This window comes from Engystomops pustulosus, chromosome 7 (genome assembly GCF_040894005.1).
Source record: "Engystomops pustulosus chromosome 7, aEngPut4.maternal, whole genome shotgun sequence".
NCBI lineage: Eukaryota > Metazoa > Chordata > Amphibia > Anura > Leptodactylidae > Engystomops > Engystomops pustulosus.
The window spans coordinates 125,617,366-125,642,756 of NC_092417.1; the positions used below are offsets into that span (position 1 = coordinate 125,617,366).

General features: G+C 42.7%; 1 protein-coding gene across 10 annotated transcripts in view; it reads left to right on the forward strand.

Moving 5' to 3' along the window:
* The window catches only part of PRMT7 (protein arginine methyltransferase 7), a 530,266-nt gene extending 527,322 nt beyond the window's left edge, over nucleotides 1-2,944 (forward strand). For 8 of the 10 annotated variants that reach the window (XM_072117757.1, XM_072117754.1, XM_072117758.1 and 5 more), the window contains one exon: nucleotides 2,613-2,944. In XM_072117757.1, the coding sequence (XP_071973858.1) occupies nucleotides 2,613-2,792 (180 nt within the window). In that variant the 3' untranslated portion in view covers nucleotides 2,793-2,944. The remainder of the gene's footprint in view (nucleotides 1-2,612) is intronic. The other 2 variants (XM_072117761.1, XM_072117762.1) reach the window with 1 other exon arrangement.
* The last annotated feature ends 22,447 nt before the right edge of the window (nucleotides 2,945-25,391 follow it).

A 25,391-nucleotide genomic window follows, 5' to 3' on the forward strand; every position in this document is an offset into this window, starting at 1 on the left:
TTTTGATTCAATTACTATGAAGATCTCAAGGGGTTAACGATCTTCCTAAAAGCTGTTTCTGATAGTTTGAGGGGTGCAGATTTTAAAATGGGTTGATTATATAGGGGGTTTTGATTTCATTCAAAACAGTATCCGAAAAAGAGTAAATTCTGAAGATACGGAAAATCGCTATTCGATTTGTAAGCCGCGCGACATCAAAATATATTATCCAGACATTTCAAAAATTATGACAATGTAAAGTAGACATGTGGGAAATGTTATTCAGCAACTTATTTAGGTGGTAAATCTATCTACCTGAAAATGTAATGATTTCGAATTTCAAAAAAAGTGAAATTTTTCAAAAAATTCATAATTTTTTCTTTTTTTGGAAAATAAACGCAAAACGTAGCCAACATTTACCACTAAAATGAAGTACAACATGTGGGGAAAAAACAATCTCAGAATCGCTTTGATAAGTAACAGAGTTCAAAAGTTCTAACCATATAAAGTGATGCAAGTCAGAATCCAAAAAGTGGGGCTGAACCTTAAGCTGTAAAATGGCTGCGTCCTTAAGGGGTTAAAGAAAATCAAAAAAAAACAAAAACACCTAGAACTCACCTCTGCTCCACGCCAGGATCACCTAGAAAAGAAACTTAGCAATTATGGGTGTCCCGCGCTCTGGGCTGCTAATTATGCACTCTCCTGCCACCTCGCTCTCCCAATGCATCTGGCATCACTTAGCTCTCCAATGCTCCCAGCATGGGAAAGGAAGGCAGCCAGGAGTGCCAAACATCTTGTCCCCATGCTTCGTGCTGCATTTTATAACTTTGTTTTCTAGGCGATCTAGGCGTGTTAAGACTAGTGAAGAACACAGCTGGTGGAGATGAGTATATTTTGGAGTTTTTGTGTTATTTTTAACTGGTTGATTTCCTTTAATAATAAAACTTCTTCCCCTCAGTACCCTGGTGGGAATTCAGTGCTGACCTTCCTAGGTTCTCCTGTTGTGTGCCTGTTGGTTGGCACTTGGCCACTAAAGCTACAGCAAATGAGCAGCTAAAGTGATGACATTCCCAATACACTGCACTTCAAGCTAGTGTGTTTGAAATGTCATTGTTCAGCTTCTCATTTGCTATTGCAGTGACAAGCCTCTTTACAGAAGCATCCCAAGGAAATTTAACCAGTTCGCGACTGCCCGCCGTGTATTCACGGTGGCGGTCGGGTCGTGCTGCATGGAGAGGGCTCACGGGCTGAGCCCTCTCCATAGCCGGTAAGTCTTTGCTGCATATTGCAGCAAAGGCTTACCGATAACACCCGCGATCGGTTCTAGCACCGATCGTGGGTGCTTTCACAGCGATGGGCGCCGCCATTTTACCTAGGATCCGTCTCCATGGTAGCCTCGGGTCTTCCGAAGACCCGAGGCTATTTCGTTTTAAGACCTTTATTACAATGTGCTGATAGCACATTGTAATGAATGAGGAGGAAAATCCACATATACTGCCATACTGTAGTATGGCAGTATATGATAGGATCGATCAGACAACCTAGGGTTAAAGTACCCTAGGGAGTCTGAAAAATAGTAAAAATAAAAAAAAGTTTAAAAAACAAAAATTATAATAAAAAACCTAAAATTTCAAATCACCCCCCTTTCCCTAGAACTGACATAAATATAAATAAACAGTAAAAATCATAAACACATTAGGTATCGGCGCGTCCGAAAATGCCTGATCTATCAAAATATGATAATGGTTTTTCAATGCGTTTAACCCCGCAACGGAAAATAGCGCCCAAAGTCGAAAATGGCACTTTCTTGCCATTTTGAAAAATATAAAAAAATCTATAAAAAGTGATCAAAAGGTCGTACAGTCCTAAAAATGATATAATTGAAAATATTATCAAATTTCGCAAAAAATTACACCACCCACAGCTCCGTACACCAAAGTATAAAAAAGTTATTAGCGCCAGAACTTGTCAAAATCAAAAAAATTATTTTTGTACAGGAGGTTTTAATTTTTGTAAATGTATGAAAACATTATAAAACCTATACAAATTTGGTATCCCCTTAATCGTACCGACCCAAAGAATAAAGTAGAAATGTCATTTGGGGCGCTCAGTAAAAGACGTAATATCCAAGCCCACAAGAAAATGGCGCAAATGCGTTTTTTCACCATTTTCACTGCATTTGGAATTTTTTTCCCGCTTCCCAGTACATGGCATGGAATATTTAATACCATCACTATGAAGTGCAATTTGTTACGCAGAAAACAAGCCGTCACGTAGCTCTTTACATGTAAAAATAAAAAAAGTTATAGATTTTTGAAGGTGGGGAGTGAGAAATGGACATGAAAAAACAGGAAAGAGCCCGGTCCTTAACCGGTTAAACAACCTTTTAAATTACTTAGTAAGTGAGGAAGTGAGTTAAGGCGTAATATTTCTAACTGACGTATATTCTGTGAGCTCTAAAGCCTTCATTGTAGGTAATCTCTTAATCAATTCATACATTCCTGAAGCATGATTTTATTTTTAAAAAAGGAATGACTTTGTAGAGTGCAGGTTACAGGTTTTTCTTTTAATGACCAAGTCTTATGGAAATATGTGGTAATTGAAGAATTATCGTGTTCTTGTTTGTATTACAGGGAGACTGTCAGTGGTATCCACACAGCAAGCAAGGAATTTACTTTTTCACCTCTCCCTGGACCTTGGAGCCATCCCCAACAGTCAGCTTGAATTCAATCATTTATGAGTTAACATTTAAGCCACAACTGGGAGACCTACGCATGAGCTTTATCTGTAAATCTTCGCATTCAGGGTCTTAATAGGAACTTCATGCTTTGAAGGGTCTTGAATTTCTGTATTTCACTTCAGTCGGACCAGTATCTTTTCTTGGTATATAGTATTTCAGTCATTAACATAATTGTATAATATTTGATAATAAAACATTCTATAAAGTAAAGTAGCCTTAAATTTACTCTACAGCTCTTTGTTTAGAATTTTTTAAGTAATTTTATTTATATTTACTGTAAAATACTTAAATACAATTTGGGATGTAAATAACACATGAGGGAAGAAGAATGCAGCAGGTCATCCACACAGGAGTATACCAATTGGGAGTGAAAGCACACAAGTGCTAGAGATTTAATGGGTAAAACACCTAAAAATATAGCACTTCTAGTCTCTCTACCACAACAAACTATGAAATGAGTAATGGATGAATACAAATGTCCATAAATGTATTCATCGGCAAACCAATGTACTGTAAAAATAAAAGTACGGTATATACTGAAGTATAAGCCGAGTTTTTCAGCAAACAAAATGTGTGATAAGTAAAATCTAATCTAACCTAAATAAGTAAAAATAAAAGTACTGTATATACTCGAATGTCAAAAAAAACAAGCTCTGTACTCACCTTTCCGACTTCCCCACGCAGACCATCAGCATGCACACACTATGATGTCAGCAAGCGACTGAAGTTATGGTGTTTGCGACGCCATCGCACGTGGAGTTGGAGCATCAAATAGCATGGGCTGCTGGCTGTATACTAGGGGGCATGGGCTGCTGCCTATATACTAGGGGGCATGGGCTGCTGCCTACACTTTAAGAGATCCCTATGAGTTTTCTCGTGAGACATTGTAGTTTATGTAAGTAATATAATTTCGGTGATCAGTTTCAAAATATAAAAACGATTTTACCGGCGGTGACCTCCCACACGGGAAATGGCGCCCAAATGTCCTAAATGCGACTTTTACACCTTTTTACATGACAAAAAATGTAATGAAAAGTAATCAAAATGTTGCACAGTCCTCAAAACGGTAGCAATGAAAACGTCAGCTCATTTTGCAAAAAATGACACATCACACAGCTCTGCACACCAAAGTATGAAAAGGTTATTAGCGTCAGAAGATGGCATTTTTTTTTCCTTTTTCGTACACATTCATTTAATTTTTGAAAATGTATTAAAACACCTGTATAAATTTGGTATCATAGCGATCGTACCGAACCAAAGAATAAAGTAGAGATGTTATTTGGAGCGCAGAGTGAAAGTCGTAAAAACTGAGCCCACAAGAACGTGACCCACATGTGTTTTTTTTAAAAATGTTTCCACATTTGGAATTCTTTTGCTGCTTCCCAGTACATGGCATGTTATAATAAATAACATCACAGGAAAGTAAAATTTGTTGCGCACAAAATAAGCCCTCACACAGCTCTATACATGTAAAAATGAAAAAGTTATGGATTTTTACAGGAGGAGAGCAAGAAATGAGCGAAAAAACCCTTCGTCCTTAAGGGTTAAAAGTTTTTATTTACGCATATTTGAAATTTTATATACATTAACAATAAACTTGAATAAACCAACAAGGTAGTAGACTAAAGCGCATTATTTCCACAGTAATACAGTATCAGTTGCAATTGTAATTTATGACAATCAGCGTATCGAATTCCCAGTGGGTATCTGTGTGGTTCACAATATGCAGCAGTAAAAATCACTTTGCCGTAGACATTCTACCTACATATAACATTAAACTACACAGACACAAGACTAACAATCATACTCAGATCCACATCATAGTACCTCATCTCTTTTATGTTTAATCATTTTATTAAACATTTTCAAACAAAGTTTACAAAATAAAATATTCATCAAAACAATATAAAATAGGGGGGGAGTTTACAAGGGGGGGAAGAAGCTCACAAAGTCCCTGAGGTCATGACATGTATTGAAGTGTCCGAGTCTATCTCCTGAAGTTCTGGAGCAGAAGTGATGCATCACCAATTGTAGGTACGGTAGTGGATTGTGAAATAAACTGCCGGTAAAACATTCCAACTATTACACCTCTTCCCGCTTCTAGTATGATGATAATTTTAGAAACCACTCTCCGGCAGGGGAGAGGAGATAGTCTTAGTGTGATAGCTTAAACGATCATAGACAATCCGAACAATGAGCAAAGAATCGGACTTCACTTAACATACATACACATAGAAGGGTACGGAAAAGACATTGGGAGGCATAGTGGAGAAGAACAAGAGGAGAGTTGGGGGAGGGGTACGGACAAGGCCCTAGTGATGGGGGGATACCTGGATCAGAGGCAGTCGTTTAAGAGCCCATTGGGGGGCTGGTACTCCTAGCACCCGGGGTCCTAGTTAAGATATCCTTGAATTGCTGTGAGTCCCGGAGGACTATCCACGGCTGCCAGAGTTTTAAAAATTTCTCTGTCGTTCCAGAGGTGTCAGCGAGGACCTCTTCCATGCGGCTGAGCTGTATCATTTCTTGGGCCCAGTCAGAAATGGATGGCGGTCTTGAGGAGCACCACTTCCTGGCAATGATGGTCCGGGCTGCCGTGAAGGAAAATCTCAACAGACAATTTTTTTGTTTCTTAATGGGTCCGGGAAGGACCGATAGAAGAACCACCTCCGGAGTGTTGGGGGCCTCTGAGCTAATGAGGTCATTGGTGACTTTGAAGGTTTGGTCCCAGAAGTCCGTAATGTCTGGACATGTCCACCATATATGAAACATGTCTCCCTTGGCCATACCACATCTCCAGCACGTGTCCGGGATCGAGGGATAGATCAAATGAAGCATGGTGGGAACCCTGTACCATCTAGCGAGAATCTTGTAATTCCTCTCTTGGGAGGAGCATGCTACCGAAAGTTTATGTGTATACAGAAATGACTTATCCCAATCTTCTGGAGAAATGGAGGTACCCAAGTCTGTCTCCCAATTAGTAATAAAAGGTAAAACTGATGTGTCTGACTCTTTTATCAAGAGGCTATATATTTGGGAAATACAGTGTTCTGGAGGAGATGCTGAGCAGAAGAGATTCTCAAAGGGCCGGACGGGTTTATTAAATGCAGCCTTTGGACCTGGTTGTTTAAGAAAGGATCCTAATTGAGAGGCTTCTAGCCAAGAAAGTTTGGCAGAAGAGGAAAGAACTGATATTTCCTGCATATTTGGAATCGGGGCCTCACCCACTATGTCCCGCATGCGTAAGTCCTCGTGTACTGAGCGCCCCAAGAAGGTAGTCCTGAGGAAAGCCGGAGGAAAGTCAGGATTTCTAAAGAGTGGGGTAAGGGGGCTGAATGGTCTGGATAGAATTGAGCGTTGAATGAGAGATCTCCACAATTTCAGAGTCGAGGCCAGGAACAGAGACTGCGGTTCAGTTTCCACTCTCTGTGCGGATACCCATGGGAGCAAATGAATAGGTATTGTGGAGCTGTATTGCTCCAGACGAACCCACTGCTTAGATGATAGATGGTAGTGCCAGTCTAGAAGGCGGACTATGACGGCAGCTTGGTGGTATAGCTTAAAGTCAGGGAGTCCAACACCCCCTGCGGATTTGGAGCATATCAGGTATTTCCATCCAATCCGGGGGCGTACTGTGCCCCATATGAACCGTAATATCAACGTCCTGATAGATTTAAAGGAAGCGGATGGGGGAATGAGTGGAATTCCCTGAAACATTTAAAGAAAACGGGGTAGTACGTCCATTTTTATAACATTTATCCGGCCGAACCATGAGAGTCCCTTTTTGTTATAGGAAGCAAGGTCTTTATTAGTTGAGGTTGTACAGTGAGGTTAAGTCAGAGGGTATCTGGATTCCTAGATATTTGATCATTGTGGCCTGCCATCTAAAAGGGAAGTGTTCTTTAATAGATTGAACTTCCTCTGTGGGGAGAGAGATGTTTAATGCCTCCGATTTGTTGTAATTAATTTTGAAATTACTTAGGTGACTGTAAGATTCAAACTCTTTGAGAAGTGCGGGAAGGGAAATTCTGGGTTGAGAGATATATAATAACAAGTCGTCTGCGAACAACGCTGTTTTATAATGCCTCTGGTCCACCTGTATCCCGTGGATGTTTGGGTTATTCCTGATTGCCGTTGCTAAGTATTCCATCACTATTATATATAGAAGGGGCGAAAGAGGGCACCCCTGACGGGTTCCATTGTGGATTTGGATGGGGTCCGAAAAAAACCCGTTTACCCTGGTTCTGGCCCTGGGATGATCATAAAGGGCCATAACCCTCCCTAGGAACTTGGGACCTATCCCTAATTGAGTTAATGCCGCTGACATAAAGCCCCAATGAACCCTGTCAAATGCCTTTTCGGCATTGATCGACAGGAGGCTTAATGGAACCGATCTTTTTTGTGCCTGGGCCATCAAAAGGAACGTTTTCGTCAGATTATCTTTGGCCTCCCTACCCCGTACGAAGCCAACCTGATCTGTGTGAATCACTTTCGGGAGGTGTGGGGCTAAACGGTCCGCAAGTATCTTAGCGTAGTGTTTTAGGTCGATATTCAATACGGATATGGGCCTGTAACTCGCCGGCTGTGTGAGATCTTTATCTGGTTTTAGGAGGACACTAATGTTGGCTTCTAAAGATTGGGGGTGAAAGGCAGCCGTTTGCGAAACGGAATTAAATACTTTTGTTAAGAAAGGGGACAGAGCTTCCCTGAAGAGCTTATAAAAGGCGGGAGAGAAGCCATCTGGGCCCGGACTTTTCCCAGCTGGGGAATGCTTGATAGCATCATTGATCTCTGTGTCCGTGAAGTCAGTTTCCAAGGCCTCGATCACTCCTCCGTCTAATTGGGGCAAGGCTGTGTCATTAATGTAGGTCTCAATTCTTGTTGTCAGTGATTCGGGGTCAACGTCCGCAAACTGGCCCCTAATGTTGTAAAGCTGTGAGTAATATGCGGCAAACTCTTTGCTGATGTCTATTGGGTTATATGTGTCGCAACCGGCGGCGGATTTAATGCGCGGTATGTGAGTTGCCTCTGAACGAGGATGTAGTAAACGCGAAAGTGGGCGTCCACATTTATTCGAATATTCATATAAGCGACTCCTAAATTGTGTAAAATGACAAGTCGACTTTTGGTCCAATAGGGCCCGAATTTCATCTCTGACTAATATCAGGTCTGCTAGGACCTCAGGTGTCTGATCGGCTTTATGGCGGGATTCGAGATTGTGAAGTTTTTTTTAATAAGGAGTTGAGTTTGGCTGCTTTCTCTCTTTTTAGTCTGACCCCATGGTCTGTGAAACGACTTCGAAGTTCACACTTAAGGGCTTCCCATTTCAATGGCAGAGTCTCAGGGGTAAGGTCAGGGGAGCAAGAGAAGGAGTTAATAGTTTGCTTGATCTCCTGTACGCAGAGAGCATCTTTAAGAAGGTGATCATTAAGACCCCAGTTCCAGGGTCGTTTAGAGATTGTGGGGATGACAAAGCTCAGGTATATCGGAGCATGGTCAGAGAGGATAAAGTTAACTATGTTAGCGACTGGTTCCCATGTCAGGGCTCTTTGGTGGGTGAGAAAGTAGTCAATACTGCTATAAGACTCGTGTGCTGGAGAATAATACGTATAATCCCTATCTGTAGGGTGGAGAATCCTCCATATGTCTATTAGTTGGAGGGCGTGTAAGTCTTTCCTGAGAGAGCCGAGCTGACTAATTGAGATGTGGCTTTTGCCTGAGGAAGTATCCTTTAGGGCATCTAAAGGAAAATTGAAACCCCCCCCCCCCATGATCAGCATCCCCTCAAAAAACTCCTAATTCAGCTAAAACCTTCCGACATACGGCAATAGGCGAACGATTGGGTCAATATATAGTGTCCAGTGTGAATAATTGACCAAATATTTGCAGCTTTAGAAAGGCATACCTCCCTTCTCCATCCATCCCGTTCGCCCAGGATCACGTGTGGGAGAGATTTGTGGACTGCAATGGAAACACCTTTGGACCTCGCCACTGGGTTGGAACTGTGGAACCACGTACTGAAGTATTGGTCCCTAAGCATCGGGAGGTGGCCCGTTTTGAAGTGGGTTTCCTGTAAGAAGAGAATTTTAACCCCCTGTCTATGCATCATCTCGTATAGAATATGCAACCGCTTCTGAGGGGTGTTCAGGCCCCTAGCGTTCAAAGCGCCCACCTTCAGAGTTTCCATCCCAAGTTTGTTAGTAGGACCTGACCTAGGAACCCAGGTGGGAGGTGTCTAAAGGAGGCAAGGGTTTGAACACTGGGGAGTATGTGGGGGTAGAGAGGATTGAGAGTGGGTAAGGAGGACAAAATACGGAAGACCAGGGAGGGGACCTTGGGTAAGGGGGACAAAATATGAAGGACCAGGGAGGGGACCTTTCACACAAACAGAAGAGGAAAGAAGTAACCGAGGGGAAAAAAAAAAAACTAGTTAAAGAAACAAACACAATACAGGGGCAAGCCCCAGTAATTTGGGAAATATATAAATATGTATACAGACTAGCTGCATACACGTTCCCACGTGGAGGGTAGTCTGACCAGAGAAGGCGTCCCTGCTCTGGACCCCCGCAGCAATGTAGTTACAGCTGAACAATCAACAATATGTTAAACCCAGCACTCAAACGTACATTATTAACAATGAAAGAGAATTTTTTAGATAACAAACAATAATGTATATCGCCCCTGAAAAAGGATACTCGATCTTCTGATGTAGTGGAACATGGTTAATCTATCCCTGATCTCCTTCCTGAGGGTCAGCCTGGCATCTTCGTCTTCTGCGTGGCCCTCCTGGACCGTTACCCCTTTCTCCTCCTTGCCGTCATGGAGGGCGAGGTAGGTGTATCGGGTCTATGGGGACTGGCAACGCCGGCCAGTCCGGAAGAGCCGGCTGAGGAATGTCCAAGGCGGCAGCTACTTGCGGCACCTCGGAGGGGTGTCTGACGAGGTAGATGTTTCCTGCATGGCGGATCTGGAGACGAAAGGGGAATCCCCAAGAGTATTGTATTCCTTTTTGACGTAGCTGATCCAAGAAAGGACGGAGGGCTTTCCGTTTAAGGAGTGTTAATCTCGATAAATCTGGGAGAAGTTGAAGGACTGAACCCTGATAGGTAACTTGTTCCAGAACCCTGGCCCTCGACATAATAGCTTCCTTTAATTGGTAGCGGTGTACCCTACAGATGACATCTCGGGGGGGACCTTTGGCATCCGGTTTGGCCTGTAGGGCTCTATGGGCTCTGTCCAGTTCCACCAGTGTGTCTGCCGGGACTTCCAGCACAGAATTGAAGATAGTTCGGATCACAGCATGAAGGTGAGCTGATTCGACTGATTCAGGGAGACCACGTATCCTGATATTGTTTCTCCTACCCCTATTCTCTGCATCATCCAGCTGCTCTGTTAAGTATTGAATCTGGAAAACATGAGTGGAGAGCGTGGCCGAGTGTGTATCCAGTTGAGCTTGAACCGCATTCTGAGCAGCGTCTGCCACCTCAGCCCTGGCCTGCAACTGATGAACTTCTTCTCTCAGCACTGTTAACTCTGCACTGTAAGATTGCTCTAGATGTGATACATAACATTCCATGTCTTCCCTGGTAGGGATAGATCTTAAGTATGTCTTTAGGTTGCGTAGTTCAGACAGACCTTCTAAGATTTGAGCAAACACAGAATTCTGCTGGGAATCTGATATCGGTGACATAAAGGCCTGGTGGGAAAAGGCACTTTCTTGACTAGGCACATAGGGCTGAGGAGATGTGGCTACATCTGGAGATTGAGTTGCTTGAAACCACTTCGGAGAGAGAGCAGGAGAGCTCGGTAGTAAGGCCTTAGGTGAAATATCCCATTCGGGAGAAGCCGTAGGTGATAGCGGTTGCTGTGGTGCTAGCTGCTGCCTCTGTTGCCACGGTGCATACTGTGCCTGGGGAGGCCGTGGGGAGCCCCCTTGTGGCTGGCTAATAGGATCAGAATGGCTGTGGCTGCCTTCTGATTGTATGGCAGGGATTAGGTTGTTAGGGGCGCCCTGGCCCAATTCCCCATGTGGGGTACTGAATTTGTCCTCTGTGAAGGGGACTGAGACCCCCTGAGACTCTGGAGGGGACTGTGTAGCAGGGGACTCCAATAGGGGGGGAGAGGAGGAACCCCTTCCAGCTTGGGGGTAATGGATCTCGGCTGTCACCCACCTCTGGTGTGTGGAGGAGCTTTCACGGCGGTACCGTGTGTTGTAGGGTCTTACAGGGGCTGAGTTGCGGAGTGGATGGCTTCTGTTTGTAGCCATCTGCCCCAACATATAGGACCCCCCGGGTTTCACCTCATCCGAGGAGCCTGGACTTCCCAGGGGCTGAGGGCGCCGTTAAGATGAATTGGGAGCCGCCATTTTCCCGGATTCCCGCGTCGCAGCCGGCTGAACCACCAGGTAATGGCTGATTCCTCTGGAGGAAACTCGGAGCAGGGGGGCAGATGGGGTCTTGGCCACTCTCTTTTTCCTTGGACCCATGTGTGTGGGTGCCGCTGTAGGTGCTGGGTGGGCTATTAAAGCAGCAGGGGTCCTGGGCACAGCGGGAGCTAGTGCAGCGTGCGACTGCTCACTTCCATGGTCAGGCCACTCCCCCCCACATCTCTCATCTCTTTTATAATATAGGGGAGTAACAGTCTGGGACTTATAGAGCAGTATGAGGATTCACACTCCATCTGGACCAGATAAGTTCAAATTTCCGATGGCATTTCCTGTTAGTATAGAGTGAGTGGTAATGGGGGATGGCACTATGGATAAGTAAGATCCATCTTTTCAGGGGGGGGAGGATCCTGGTCCTTCCATGACATCACTACCACCATCCGGGCATAATAAAGCGTGAACCGAAAAAAGATTTTATGAAAGTGGACATTAAGACTTAGTTCATAACACCCAGTAGACATACTGTAGGGGACATTATTCGGGGAAATGCAAAATGTTTATTCAAACATTCTAAAACTTCTAACCAAAAGTCTTTGATTTTAGGGCAGAATCCAGTCTCAGCCTGACAGTGAAAGCACAGATCATTAGGCATAACCCCTTGCGAAATAGTTTTGCAGAGGTTAAATACACACCCGAAGTAGGAATTTAGATTGGATCCTTGCACTCACTACTGATGTGAAGTAAGACAGTTCAACCTCCCTCCATTCATCATCTGACAGATCAGGGATGTCAGCCTTCCAACATGCAAAAGCTTTATCCAAAGGTCTGGTCCTTTGCTCCTGCAGGAGAGCATACACTTGCGTGAGGGGTTTACTGAGAACCGGGGCGCTCAACAGAGTCTCCAGTTTTGAAAAGTCAGGCTGGAGGAGCCAAACTGGGCCCTAAAGGCATGAAGCAATTGTGTACAGTGGAAGGCAGCAGTTTCAGACACATTTCAACAAAACTAAGCAGTTCTGTATTGACAGATAGAACCTGACCAACGAACTTCATCCCAGCTGCCCCGCACATTGTCCATCCGGGGAGGGAGAGGAAATGAGGAAGCCAGGGATTAAGCCATAGTGGGGTCCTAGGAGAGAGAGAGGAGGAACGGCTATCCTCAACCAATAACTGCGCCCTGCACCAGCACACCCCCACATTATGCATGGGGAGTGGAATATCAGATGGGAATTTGTATCTATAGAGCAAATTTGTAAGGGCTTCATAGGATCCAACCAGCGCATTAGCAGCATTGCCCCTGTCAATGTCAATCAACCATTGGGCGTATACCATCTGGGCAGCTAGAACGTATAGGTATAGGTCAGGAGCCGCTAGCCCAACCCAAGACATAGGCGCCGGAAACAGAGCTTGGCTGAATCGTGGAGAACAGCCCTACAACTAAAATGATCTAAGGATACTATCTATATGCATGAAAAGGGTTTTAGGGAGTAATGCTGGGCTGGCATGAAACAAGTATAAAAATTTACGGGGAAAGATCATCTTAAAGATGTTGGTATGACCATATAGCGTTAGGGGCAGTGTTGACCAGGCCTTCAGGCGAGACTCAGTAGATGAGAACAAGGGTTCAATATTTAACATTGTATGCCTCTACTTAACGTTACACCTGAATGCCCAGGTATTTAAAGCACAACACTACCTGGACTGGAACTGGGAGGGGGAGAGTGCCAAGACCCTTATCCAAGAGAATAGGACGGATTTATCCCAGTTAACTCTGGTCCAGAAGCCCCCAAAGTTGTCGATTAGGGATAGTATGGATACCATAGAAGGGCCCGCATCCCCAAGATATGCAAGGTTCTCGTCTGCATACATGGATACCTTCTCAGTGAGATACTTTTACAAAACTGTCTCTGGGCAGTCAAAATTGACCCATATCCGGACAGGTGAAACAATAAAACATCACTTTTATTTGGGATATTAAAAGTAATTACACTAAATTTCAGACTGATGTGGCATGAACCACTGGGTGCACGGGACAAAAGGTCAGTTAAGAACACAATGTGAACTAGATCACAGGCAGTTGCATGTGGTCAATGATGAAATGTATGAGATAGCGGACACAATATTGGGTCTATGCCCATCTATATAAACTGCTGTAAGTCCACTATTGGCCAAATGTCGTGGACTATATTATGAAGCGCTAACAGCTAGGGTGATGCAGATTTGGTGTAAACTCAAGCCCTATATTAAAGCCCTAGACCAGGTGGACTAGAGTGTTGCCTCTACTGCCCCAGCAGGAACCGCTATGAGAGCAAGGCTATGTTGTAGTAATTACTGCATGGGTGTCCTAGCCCTATAGTCAGCGTTATATAAGTTGAGAAGTCTAGAATGGATCTATATGTCCCTATCACAGTTGATGTATGAGTGGTAGTTGCCCCTGCCTACTACTGACAAAGCCACATTGCAGATTAAAATTAACCAAACATTAGCCCCCCGACATGTTTCGCCAGTACAACTGGCTTCATTAGGGGTTTGGGATAATTGCTAATCGCGGCGCTGTCACGCCGGGTATATAACAATGAAGCCCCTCCCAGCAGGACCAGATTCAGCCTATGGAAGTGGATTACTCACAAAAGGAGAACGCATCCCAATCGGGCCATTGGTGACAGGCATCGCGAGTGACCAATGAGGTATGCAGAGGGAAATGACGACTCCTCACAGTAGGAAACAGGGGGTGTGTTAAACATTCTATTCTCCTCTTGCCCACCCGTCAGCTGTGGGAATCAGCGGACTGCCGGCCCGGAGGAGCTCCGCGCATGACCATGGACTTCGTGCAGAAAACAGCACTGTACTCATCAGGTGCGCATGACAGTGGACTTAGTGCAAGTTTCGCCACTGCATCCTTAAGATGTGAAGATCAGCACGATGTATAGTAAGTATCTTGCTGTGGCTGGATGTAGAATTTGATCAGTAGATCAGTATTTATAGATCAGTAGATCACAATTCAATCAGCCGATATTATACCTAAAAAACATGAAGATCAAATGTGTAGTTATGTTGCATTAGACGCTGGATGTGTATCATGAGGATATACAGTGAATAGTTGCAGAGACCTGCAGTAATATGCTGGGCCAGGGAGCCTACTTGGGGCAAGTGTGGAGAAGATTAATGAGTGGTATAGCGAGTCACATTGGCTATATTTAGCGGTATGCAGTCAAACTTACGGAGTTGTACTGGCTAGGTGAGTTATGCATATATTCTCGAGCACATGGGGCTATGTGCCATATCATCTTTAGGGTATATAGCCTACGAAACCTCATTGGAACATCACTAGGGTACCAATATCATCTGTAGGGAAAAAATTGGTCGAAAGACACGGGATGCGTTTTGGAAATAGTGTTATGGCCAAATTATTGGTCATAGTAGCCTCTAGAGAGGGCCTGCAGGGGAGGTTGAGCTGTCCACGTGCAACGTGGTAAAGTATCAAATAAATATGAAAGATAAACATAGAGATATTGGTGATAGGACAAATATTTACAAATATTAACAATAAAAAGTACATAACATCAAGGGGCTCATAGATATGCAGTGAAGGTAAACCCTTCATTGAGGCCCAAAGGCGATTTCAGGTGATGGCTCCACCTCGATTCCAGTTGTAGTAGTTTACGGTCGATGTTGCCTTTACGAGGTCCAGTTTTGACTTGATTGATCGCCCAAAATCTAAGGGTGCTTGCATTCCCTCCATGATGGAGTCTCATATGTCTAGAGATTGGGGTGTCTTTATTGGTCAGTATTGAACTGACATGGCTGGAGTTTCTTCTCTGTAGTTGTTGAATAGTTTTTCCAACATATAGCCGTGGGCACAGACACTGTGCCACATAGACCACTGCAGTGCTTTGGCAATTCAGAAAATGTCTTATGGAGATATCTTCTCCATTCGCTGAGTTAGTGAAAGTTTTTGTTCTGGACATGAGAGGGCAGAAGGAGCAGGAGCCGCACGGATAGGATCCTAAGGTGGGACTTCTCACACTCCGAATGGAGTGATTTCTCAAGTTGGGACCCCTATGGTAGGTGATAGTAGGTCTATAAGTCAATTTTTCTTTCAAGTCCGAATCTGCTGTGAGAATTGGCCAGTATCTGGAGAAGATCTTCTTGATGGTAACTGCATAAGCGTCATTGGTACCAAAGCATCTAATGACTTGCTGGGCTGATTGTTGGTTTTTCTGTTGGAATAGGGTACTTCTATCTGTGTTTTTAGCTCTGGAGTAGGCCCTGTATAGGCATTTTTTAGGGTATCCCCGATTCCTGAATCTCCTGTACAAATTGTCACACTCTCTCTTGAAGGTGACCTCATCAGAACAGTTTCTGCGGGCTCGGAGATACTGCCCAATGGGTATGCCAGATCTTAATGGCTGAGGATGCCAACTTTGCCAATCTAACAGATTGTTGGTGGAAGTAGGTTTTTGGAAAATGTCTGTTTTCAAATGTCCCTGGGGGTCTATATATATGGTCATGTCTAGAAAGTTGATTTAAGTCTCATCCCAATATTGTTGTTGTTGAGTTTCTCAACAAATTCATGAAATTGTGCCTTACCACCCTCCCAGAGGATCAGCACATCATCTATAAATCTGCCCCAATAGGCAATGTGACAGTTGTAAGCTGAGAATTCGTCAGAAAAAACAAGGGAGTCCTCCCACCAACCAAGAAAGAGGTTCGCATATGAGGGCGCACAAGTCGCCCCCAATGCGGTACCCATAACCTGGTGGTAGAAGGACCCCCTGAACAGAAAATAATTCCTGGTGAGTATAAAGTTTACAAAGCTTCAACAGAAATTTATTATGTTCTCTGAACTGAATGCCTTTAGTGTTTAGAAAATACTCAACAGTTTTAAGGCCTAAAGAATGTTCAATATTGCTATACAAGGATTCTACGTCCAGGCTAGCTATCATTGTGTCCGATGTGAGCGTAAGATCTTGTATCTTCATGATGGTATCTTTAGTGTCCTGTAAGTAGGACGGGAGAGCACAGACAAAGGGCTGCAGCATTTTATCGATGTAGATACTACAGGCCTGTGTCAAGCAGTCACAGCCCGAAACAATTGGTCTACCCGGCATTGGTGTCCGTCCTTTATGCACTTTGGGTAGTGCATAAAAGGTGGCTATTGTAGGATGTTCGTTAAACAAAACTTTGTATTCATCCAGGCTGAGTAGATTATCAGCCCTGGCCTCCGATAGGAGTTGTTCCAGTTCTTTAACACACTTCGGTGTTGGATCAGTACCAACATGTCAATATAGTCTGCGGTGTTCATGATCACTGTGTTCCCCCCCTTATCCGAGGGTTTCACTGTTAGATCATGGTCTGAGCGCAATTCCTCCAGGGCTTTAACCCCTTCCCGACATTTGACGTAATAGTACTGCATGGCGGGAGGTGCGTTCCCGCAAAATGCAGTATTATTACGTCAAGCGGGTGTCGGCTATATATTATAGCCGACACCTGCCTCTAACACCCGCGATCGGAGATTTCTCCGATCGCGGGTGTTAACCCCTAACACGCCGCGGTCGCGCTGACCGCGGCGTGTCAGAGGCATTTAAATCTAATAGAAGTTGAATCGGACCCCCCCCCCCCCCCCCGCGGCGCTTACCGGGGGGGTCCGCTGCTCCGATCGCAGCCCCGGGACTGCCGGTGCCCGGGGCTGCGCGATCCTCCCTCCGGAAGCCGGGTCCCTGCCTCCTGGCAGGACCCGGCTGTAAGACACTGGGCATGCGCAGCATGCTCAGTGTCTTACATTACACAGTGCAATACATCTGTATTGCACTGTGTAACCTGTAAAAAAGCTTGAACAGGTGATCAGAAGATCACTTGTTCAAGCTTAGATGTCAGTAACTGTAAAAAAAGTAAGAATAAATAAACATTTTTTACAATAAAAATAAATAATAAAAGAAAGTGAAAGTCCCCCCAAACACCACATTTCCCTTTACACAAGTAATAAAGTATAAAAAACACTAAATCACGAAAAAAAACCACTTATTTGGTATCGCTGCGTCCGTAACAATCTGTACAATAAATCCTAATCATAATTGGACCCGCTCTGTGAACGTGGTAAAAAAAAAACCCCAAAAACTTGCCAAAAATTAAAACTTTTTATCAAATTGCTTTACAAAAAATGTTCTAAAAAGTGATCCGAAAAAGTTAAAAGCACCAAAATGATACCAATAAAAAGAGCAACTTGTCACGCAAAAAATAAGCTTACAACCAGCTCCATCAACTAAAAAATACTATAATTATGCCGCTATAAAAATGGCAATACTAAAACAAATGCAATTTTTTCTATTCTAGTTTTCCTTCAATAAAATTGGACAAATAAAAATAAAACTATATAAATGAGTTATCACCGTAATCGTAGTGATCCGTAGAATAAAGATAATATATTATTGTTATGGTACAGTGAACACCCCCCCAAAAAATGCTAAAAATCCAAAACAAGAATTGATGATTTTATTTTCCTCCACACGTAAAAAGTTAATAAAATTGCTTCAATAAGCTAAAAACCCACTAAAATTAAGGTTTTTTACAGTGCATCTTGTCTCGCAAAAAATAAGCCCTTATTTGTCTAAATTGCTTAAAAAATAAATAAAGATTGTATAGCCTATTCCCAACGAGCATTGTTATAGAACGGTGCGGCGAGTAGTGACTTTCCAACACCGGTCAGGGTAAGACGGCGGCTGTTCACTGATCGGGGTAAGACGGCGGCTGTTCCTGACAGCCATCCATCCTGCCCCATGGACCAGAAGGGTTACGTCCCCCCCACACACCCCCAGTTTATTAGCGCTGCTATTGGCTCATCAATTCAGACAAGCCAATAGCAGCGAATTTACTTATGACGTCAGTAATACCGGTCACTATGTCTGTAGACACGGTGATCAGGGCAGGGTGGCGGCTGTTCCTGACAGCCACCAATTTTGCCTTGCGGTCCAGAGGGGTTTTGTTGCCCCCCTCTGTCCATGTTTGTCGCTATTGGCTGGTCGATTTGGTCCAGCCAAAAGCAGCAATATTCGTCACAATGGGCATCGCTAGGGTGAATAAGAGCAACACTTGGCTATAATTTCCCTACTAAAACGAAGATATGGTACAAAAGTGCTGGCCGTGTACATTGTACAGATTATGGTGTACAACTCTTACGAGCTGTTCCAATGTGCATGTCCTGCCGTATCATTTCTCCGTTTTCAAGAGGAAGATATTAGGAAACTAATATTGGGACAAGAAGGACGCGGCCCCATTATCTCTGGTTTAGATGTTCCTGTGTTTTGCTAGGACAGCATTTTCCCGGTGAATTCTGCTGCTTCTAAAGGTAGGACTCAATAAAGAGACTGTTCCAAAAGAGGAGTTAGGATGGACACAACATACTACTAAGAGACCTGCGACAACTCCAGAGTGACAAAAGTTTAGTTGGTCCCTTGGTAGATTCTACCTCCTTATACGCAACACATTCACAATTCAGGCCCAAGCTGTTGTGAATTAATTTCGGTAAAATGAATAATTGTAACAACTGTTAGGTCCCTTTGCTCCCTATACCCCTCCATTATTTCATAAGGGGCGCCACATAACGGGCACTGAACTTTCCAGAAATAATTGCAATTTCCATCTTGGACTCCATTGCACATCGTATTTGGAAACCACCTATATGTTCAAATGCTCATTTCACCACGTGTATTACACTACACCACATATTACACCTTGCTATATTCCCCAAGGGGTGTACATTCAACAATTAGGGTCACTTTTCGGGTTTTCCTCTGTTTAGGTACCACTACGGCTCTCCAAATGTATCCTGACACATGTGAAGGATTTCTTGCAAATTTGGCCTCTAAAAGACAAACATCCCTCTTTTCCTCTACTGTGCGCCCATAAAGCATTTTATATGCACATGTGGGGTACTTCTACACTCGGGAGAAATAGTTTTACACCTTTTTGGGGTTATTTAATATATTATCCCTTGTGGCTTACAAAAATTAGCGGTAAAGTGACATTTATAGGAAAATTTTCACCTTTTTAATGTTTAGGGCCTAATTGGATCATTCACCTGTAGGGGCAAATACATATATTACACATTGCAAAATTCTCTAAGGGGTGTGCGTTCAAAAATTAGGGACACTTTTCGGATTCTTCTCTGTTTTATACCACTAGGGTTCTCCAAATGCATGTCAAACATTTCTGTCAAATTTGGCTTCTAAAAGGCAAACATTCCCCTTTCCTTTTACTGTGCGCCCATACAACATTTTATATACACGTGTGGGGTACTTCTACACTTGAGAGAAATAGGTTTACACATTTTGGGGGGTTATTACATTTTTTTATCCTTTGTGGCTATAAAAAATTAGGGGTACAATGACCTTTATAAGAAAATGTTCACCTTTTATCTATTTAAGTCCTAATTAAATCAAACACCTTTACGGACAAATACACATATTACACCTTGCTAAATTCTCTAAGGGGTGTGCTTTACAAAATGGTGATACTTGTTGGGGTTCCGCTCTGTTTTGGTACCACTACGGCTCTCTAAATGCATCCTGACACATGTAAAGGATGTCTGTCAAATTTGGCTTCTAAAAGGCCAACGCCCCTCTTTCCCTTCTGAGCTTCACTGCGTACCCATACAACATTTTATTTGCATGTGTGGGGCAATTTTATACTTGGGAGAAATGCTAGTACACATTTTTTGGGGTTGTTTCATCTTTAATGCCTTATGGGATACAAAAAATAGCCGTAAAAGTGACTTTTTGGGGAAAATGTTCACCTTTTTCCTTTTAGGGACCTAATTGAAGCAAACACCTGTAGGGGAAAATACACATATTACACCTTGCTGAATTCTCCAAAGGGTGCACTTTCCAAAATGGTGACACTTGTTGGGGTTCCCCTCTGTTTTGGTACCACTAGGGCTCTCCAAATGCATCCTGACACATGTAAAGGATGATTGTCAAATCTGGCTTCTAAAAGGCCAAAGCCCCTCATTCCCTTCTGAGCCCTACTGTGTACCCATACAACACTTTATATGCAAAAGTGGTGCAGTTCTGTGCTTAGGAGAAATAGTTTTACACATTTATGGGGTTGTTTCATCTTTTATCCCTTGTGTCTTACAAAAATTTGGGGTAAAAGTGACTTTTTTGAGAAAATTTTCACCTTTTTTCCCTTTTGGGGCCTAATTGAATCAAACACCTGTTGGGGAAAATACACAAATTACACGTTGCTAAACTCTCCAAGGGGTGCACTTTCCAAAATGGTGTCTCATGTTGGGGCTTTCCTCTGTTTTGGTACCATTATGGCTTTCCAAATGCATCCTGACACATGAAAACTTTTTCAGCCATATTTGCCCTGCAAAAACGAAACAACGCTCTTTCCATTCCAAGTGCCCCCCTGTGCCCGTACAGCAGGGTACAGTGACAAAATGGGTAATGGCATGCTCAGGAGGAATTGCCCTAAACATTGTAAAATGCATTTTCCTTTTTAACCCATTGTGAAGGTGCAAATTTTAGTGTTCAATGAATCTATAGTAAGATAAAATTACATTTCTCTAATTTCACTTTCATTTATCTTTCACCCTCATGAAACACTAATAGGGTTAACAAAATTCCCAAAGGTTGCTTTGAATATTTTGAGGGGTGTAGTTTCTAAAATGGTGTCATTTGTGGGGGTTTTCTGTCATGTAGGCCTTATAAAATCACTTCTAACTAAATTGACCCTCCAAAAGTAGGTTTTGATGATTTTCGTGAAAATCTGAAAAATTGCACCTAAAGTTATAAGCCTCCTAACATCCTAAAGAAAGGAAAAGATGTTTGAAAAATGATGCCAAGTTAAAGCAGACATATGGATAATGTTAGTTATCAAGTTATTTTAGTGATATGACCAACTTTCCAAAAAGTAGAAAATTTTGAATTTGGAAAACATTGTTATTTTTCAAAATTTTTGCCAAATTTCCATTTATTTCATAAATAAATACTAAATATATTGATTAAATTTCTCAACCACCATGAAGTACAATGTGTCACGAAAAAACAATCTCAAAATCAACTGGATATGCTAAAGCGTTCCAAAGTTATAACCACTTAAATAGACACATGTCAGATTTTAAAAAATGGGCCGTGTCAGGAAGGTGAAAAGTGGCTTCAGTGTTAAGGGGTTAAATTCCTCAATCTTAAGGTTTTTGAATTCATGGTTCTTATCTATTTTCAGTTTTTCTATATCGTTCGAGACAAGTTGTACAAATGTCTCAATATTTGAGTATTTCGAGAAAGTGGGTGTGTATTTGGAACTGGGTTTCATATCTGTAAGTGGTGCTTGGACATTGGATGGTCCTATCATGTTCTCATCCTCCAAAGAGAATAACGCCTCTAGGGCCTGTGTTTCTCTCTGTTTGAGTTTTTTCTTGTCTGTTTCCTCTTCTTTGTGCATCTTGTGAAGTGCTAATTTGCGTGCGAATAAATTGACATCTTTTATCCAAAGGAATTTGTCACACAATGGTGTGGGTGTAAAGGTGAGGCCTTTTTGCAATAGTGAAAGGACATGAGGTGAGAGAGTTTTTTGATGAGAGGTTAATAACCAAATTAATGGAGGGATTGGTGGTATTGGGGTCTGTCACTTCCCATTGTATCCCCATTTGTCCCAATTGTGCTCCTAAAAAAGGGGAGGGATATAAAGTGGTGGTTAAGTGTGGGATTATTGAGGTTTGTGTATTGAAAGGCATGGGTTGTGTTGAGGACAACATAGTGCGTTGTGGCTCTGTGATTCTCCTGGAATCCAGCTGTGATTGGGCAACTGGTGTACCAGAAAGGTGTTGGTTACCATATATGATGTCACAGGAGGAGTCGCTGAAAAGTTATCTCGATTGTTGGTAGTTCGCTTATGTCGGGGTGACTTTCGGTTTCTTGTGTCTTTCCGTTTAGTGCCTCCTTGTTTGAAAGATTGAATAGAGCCTGTGTCTTCTACGCTTGAGAGGTCTGACTCTGAGATGTCTGTATACAGAGGTTTAGGAGTGTAATTCTTATTGTGTTTAAGATTACTTCTCTGCAGATAAATCTGTCCCGTTTCAAAATCCTTCCTATCCCTTAGGTATTTTTGGTGTTTTTTCTCCTTGATATCTTTGACCAAAGTGTCAATATATTTCTGGAGTTTGCTTTCTAATCCTTGAAATTCAGGTTGTTGATTGAATTTCTGGATGTCTTGGATCTCGTTTTGTAATTTATCATGCAGTTTTATCAAATGATTTTTTTCATATGCATGTAAATATTCAATCATTCGTAGGGAGCTTTCTGTCCAGATGGTTTGCCAGCCTCTCAGAAAGTCAGGATCACCCTGATGTGAGTTTGGATTGATTTGAATCCTCCAACCCCTATACACTAGTTTTTGACTTAGATAAGTCTCAAAGCTCACTACTTCCCAGCTGGCTCTGATATATTGTTTATACGTCCTGTAAATATCGTTAAAGGCCGAATGAATATCGGTCTGGTTTAGCGGGAGGTCCTCTATAGAGAAGAACTGTGTCGCCTGCTGTGTGATACTCTCAAGGTTGATGGCTTGTGACAGGAAACCTGCCATGTCAGATTTTAGACCAAAAGCTCCAATGTCGAGGAGAGGAAAGTTTGTTGTGGTTGGAATATATATTCAGAATACAAGCCCAATCTTTTATGTACAACACTCCTGGCTAAAGAGTGAGAAGGAGGGATAGGTATCCCTAGGTCCTAAATAGGAGGATCAGGCCTCCAATATACATATACAATTCTTTACAAAACAGATGGACCTTCTGTCACGGCAGGGGTTAAACTCAGATACTTTTACAAAACTGCCTCTGGGCAGTCAAAATTGACCCATATCCGGACAGGTGAAACAATAAAACATCACTTTTATTCGGGATATTAAAAGTAATTACACTAAATTTCAGACTGATGTGGCATGAACCACTGGGTGCACGGGACAAAAGGTCAGTTAAGAACACAATGTGAACTAGGTCACAGGCAGTTGCATGTGGTCAATGATGAAATGTATGAGATAGCGGACACAATATTGGGTCTTTGCCCATCTATATAAACTGCTGTAAGTCCACTATTGGCCAAATGTCGTGGACTATATTATGAAGCGCTAACAGCTAGGGTGATGCAGCTTTGGTGTAAACTCAAGCCCTATGTTAAAGCCCTAGACCAGGTGGACTAGAGTGTTGCCTCTACTGCCCCAGCAGGAAGCGCTATGGCAGCAAGGCTATGTTGTAGTAATTACTGCATGGGTGTCCTAGCCCTATAGTCAGCGTTATATAAGTTGAGAAGTCTAGAATGGATCTATATGTCCCTATCACAGTTGATGTATGAGTGGTAGTTGCCCCTGCCTACTACTGACAAAGCCACATTGCAGATTAAAATTAACCAAACATTAGCCCCCCGACATGTTTCGCCAGTACAACTGGCTTCATCAGGGGTTTGGGATAATTGCTAATCGCGGCGCTGTCACGACGGGTATATAAAAATAAAGCCCCTCCCAGCAGGACCAGATTCAGCCTATGGAAGTGGATTACTCACAAAAGGAGAACGCATCCCAATCGGGCCATTGGTGACAGGCATCGCAAGTGACCAATGAGGTATACAGAGGGAGATGACGACTCCTCACAGTAGGAAACAGGGTGTGTGTTAAACATTCTATTCTCCTCTTGCCCACCCATCAGCTGACTGTGGGAATCAGCTCACTGCCGGCCCGGAGGAGCTCCGCGCATGACCATGGACTTCGTGCAGAAAACAGCACTGTACTCATCAGGTGCGCATGACAGTGGACTTAGTGCAAGTTTCGCCACTGCATCCTTAAGATGTGAAGATCTTTAACACACCCCCTGGGATTATTATTTGGGTGAAATGAATAGGATCTTAGCAGATCCAACCACTTACCTTAAGTTGAAAGATAACCCTGTGGAAAAGTATAGGATGGAGTTATTTTCGATCCTTGAGGAAGCAAAAAAGAAAGGCATAATTACTAACAAGGAATTTGACTACCTATACATTAGGTTCTCCAAAACACCTACCATATATTTCTTACCTAAATTGCATAAAAATAAAACATCGCCCAATGGTGGCAGGCATAGACTCGATATCTAGCCGGATATCTGAATATATAGATCTATTTCTGCAACCACTAGTATGTAACACACCGGCTTACCTCAGAGATTCAGGATCCCTTCTTGAACTCATTAAGGAAATCACAGTAGACACAGACACCATACTCTGCACTTGCGATGTCACATCGCTTTACACATGCATTCCACATGAACAGGGCATAGCGGCCATTCAATCCATTTTTGAAGACTATAAAAATATAAGCAGTGAGCAGAAGGACTTTATCATTCAATTGATTAAGTTTGGTTTAGAAAGGAATTATTTTTGGTTCGAGGGGTCATTCTTTCTTCAACAATCTGGGACGGCAATGGGGGCAAAATTCGCCCCCTGTTATGCTAATTTATATATGGCATCATGGGAGAATCAATATATTTTCCATAATAACCCTTTCCAAAGTCATCTAAAATTATATAAAAGGTATATAGATGACGTGGTTTTTTAATGGCAAGGTAGCCAGGAGATTTTAAATAACTTCATCCTATATTTGAATACAAATGATCGGAACTTGGCTTTTACCTCAAATTACAGTAAAACGAACGTCTCCTTTTTAGATCTGGAGTTAATAAAAGAGAATAATATCATATACACAAAAACTCATTTTAAGGAGACTGACTGCAATAGCTTTATTGAACAAGCCAGCTGTCACTATGCTCCCTGGCTAAAGAACATCCCAAAAGGGCAGTTTAAACGAATAAAACATAACTGCAGTAAGAAAGATGACTATAATGAACAATGTCTGCTGTTAAAAAATAGGTTTTTGGAGAAAAACTATAGGCCATCAGATATTGATCGAGCAATAAAAGAGCTAGAGAGTGAGGACCTTGAGAAAGAAAAAAAGCCCCCTTCAAAAAGTGTACAGGAGGAGAAAAAACAAATTGTAGTCCCATTTATCACGGAGTATACAGAAGATTCTTATCACATCAGACGAATCATTAAGAAGAACTGGCACATTCTGACATATGACCCGGTGATAGGACCCACCCTTGCTGCACCCAAATTTATACACAGGAGAGCAAAAAATATCAAGGACCACATAGTACATAGCAGTATTAATGATAAAAAGCTTGGTGAACCGACAACACACACCGGTTTTTTTTGGTGCACACATTGTAAAGCTTGTAGAAGTATTGGTAGAACTATAACTGGGGGAATT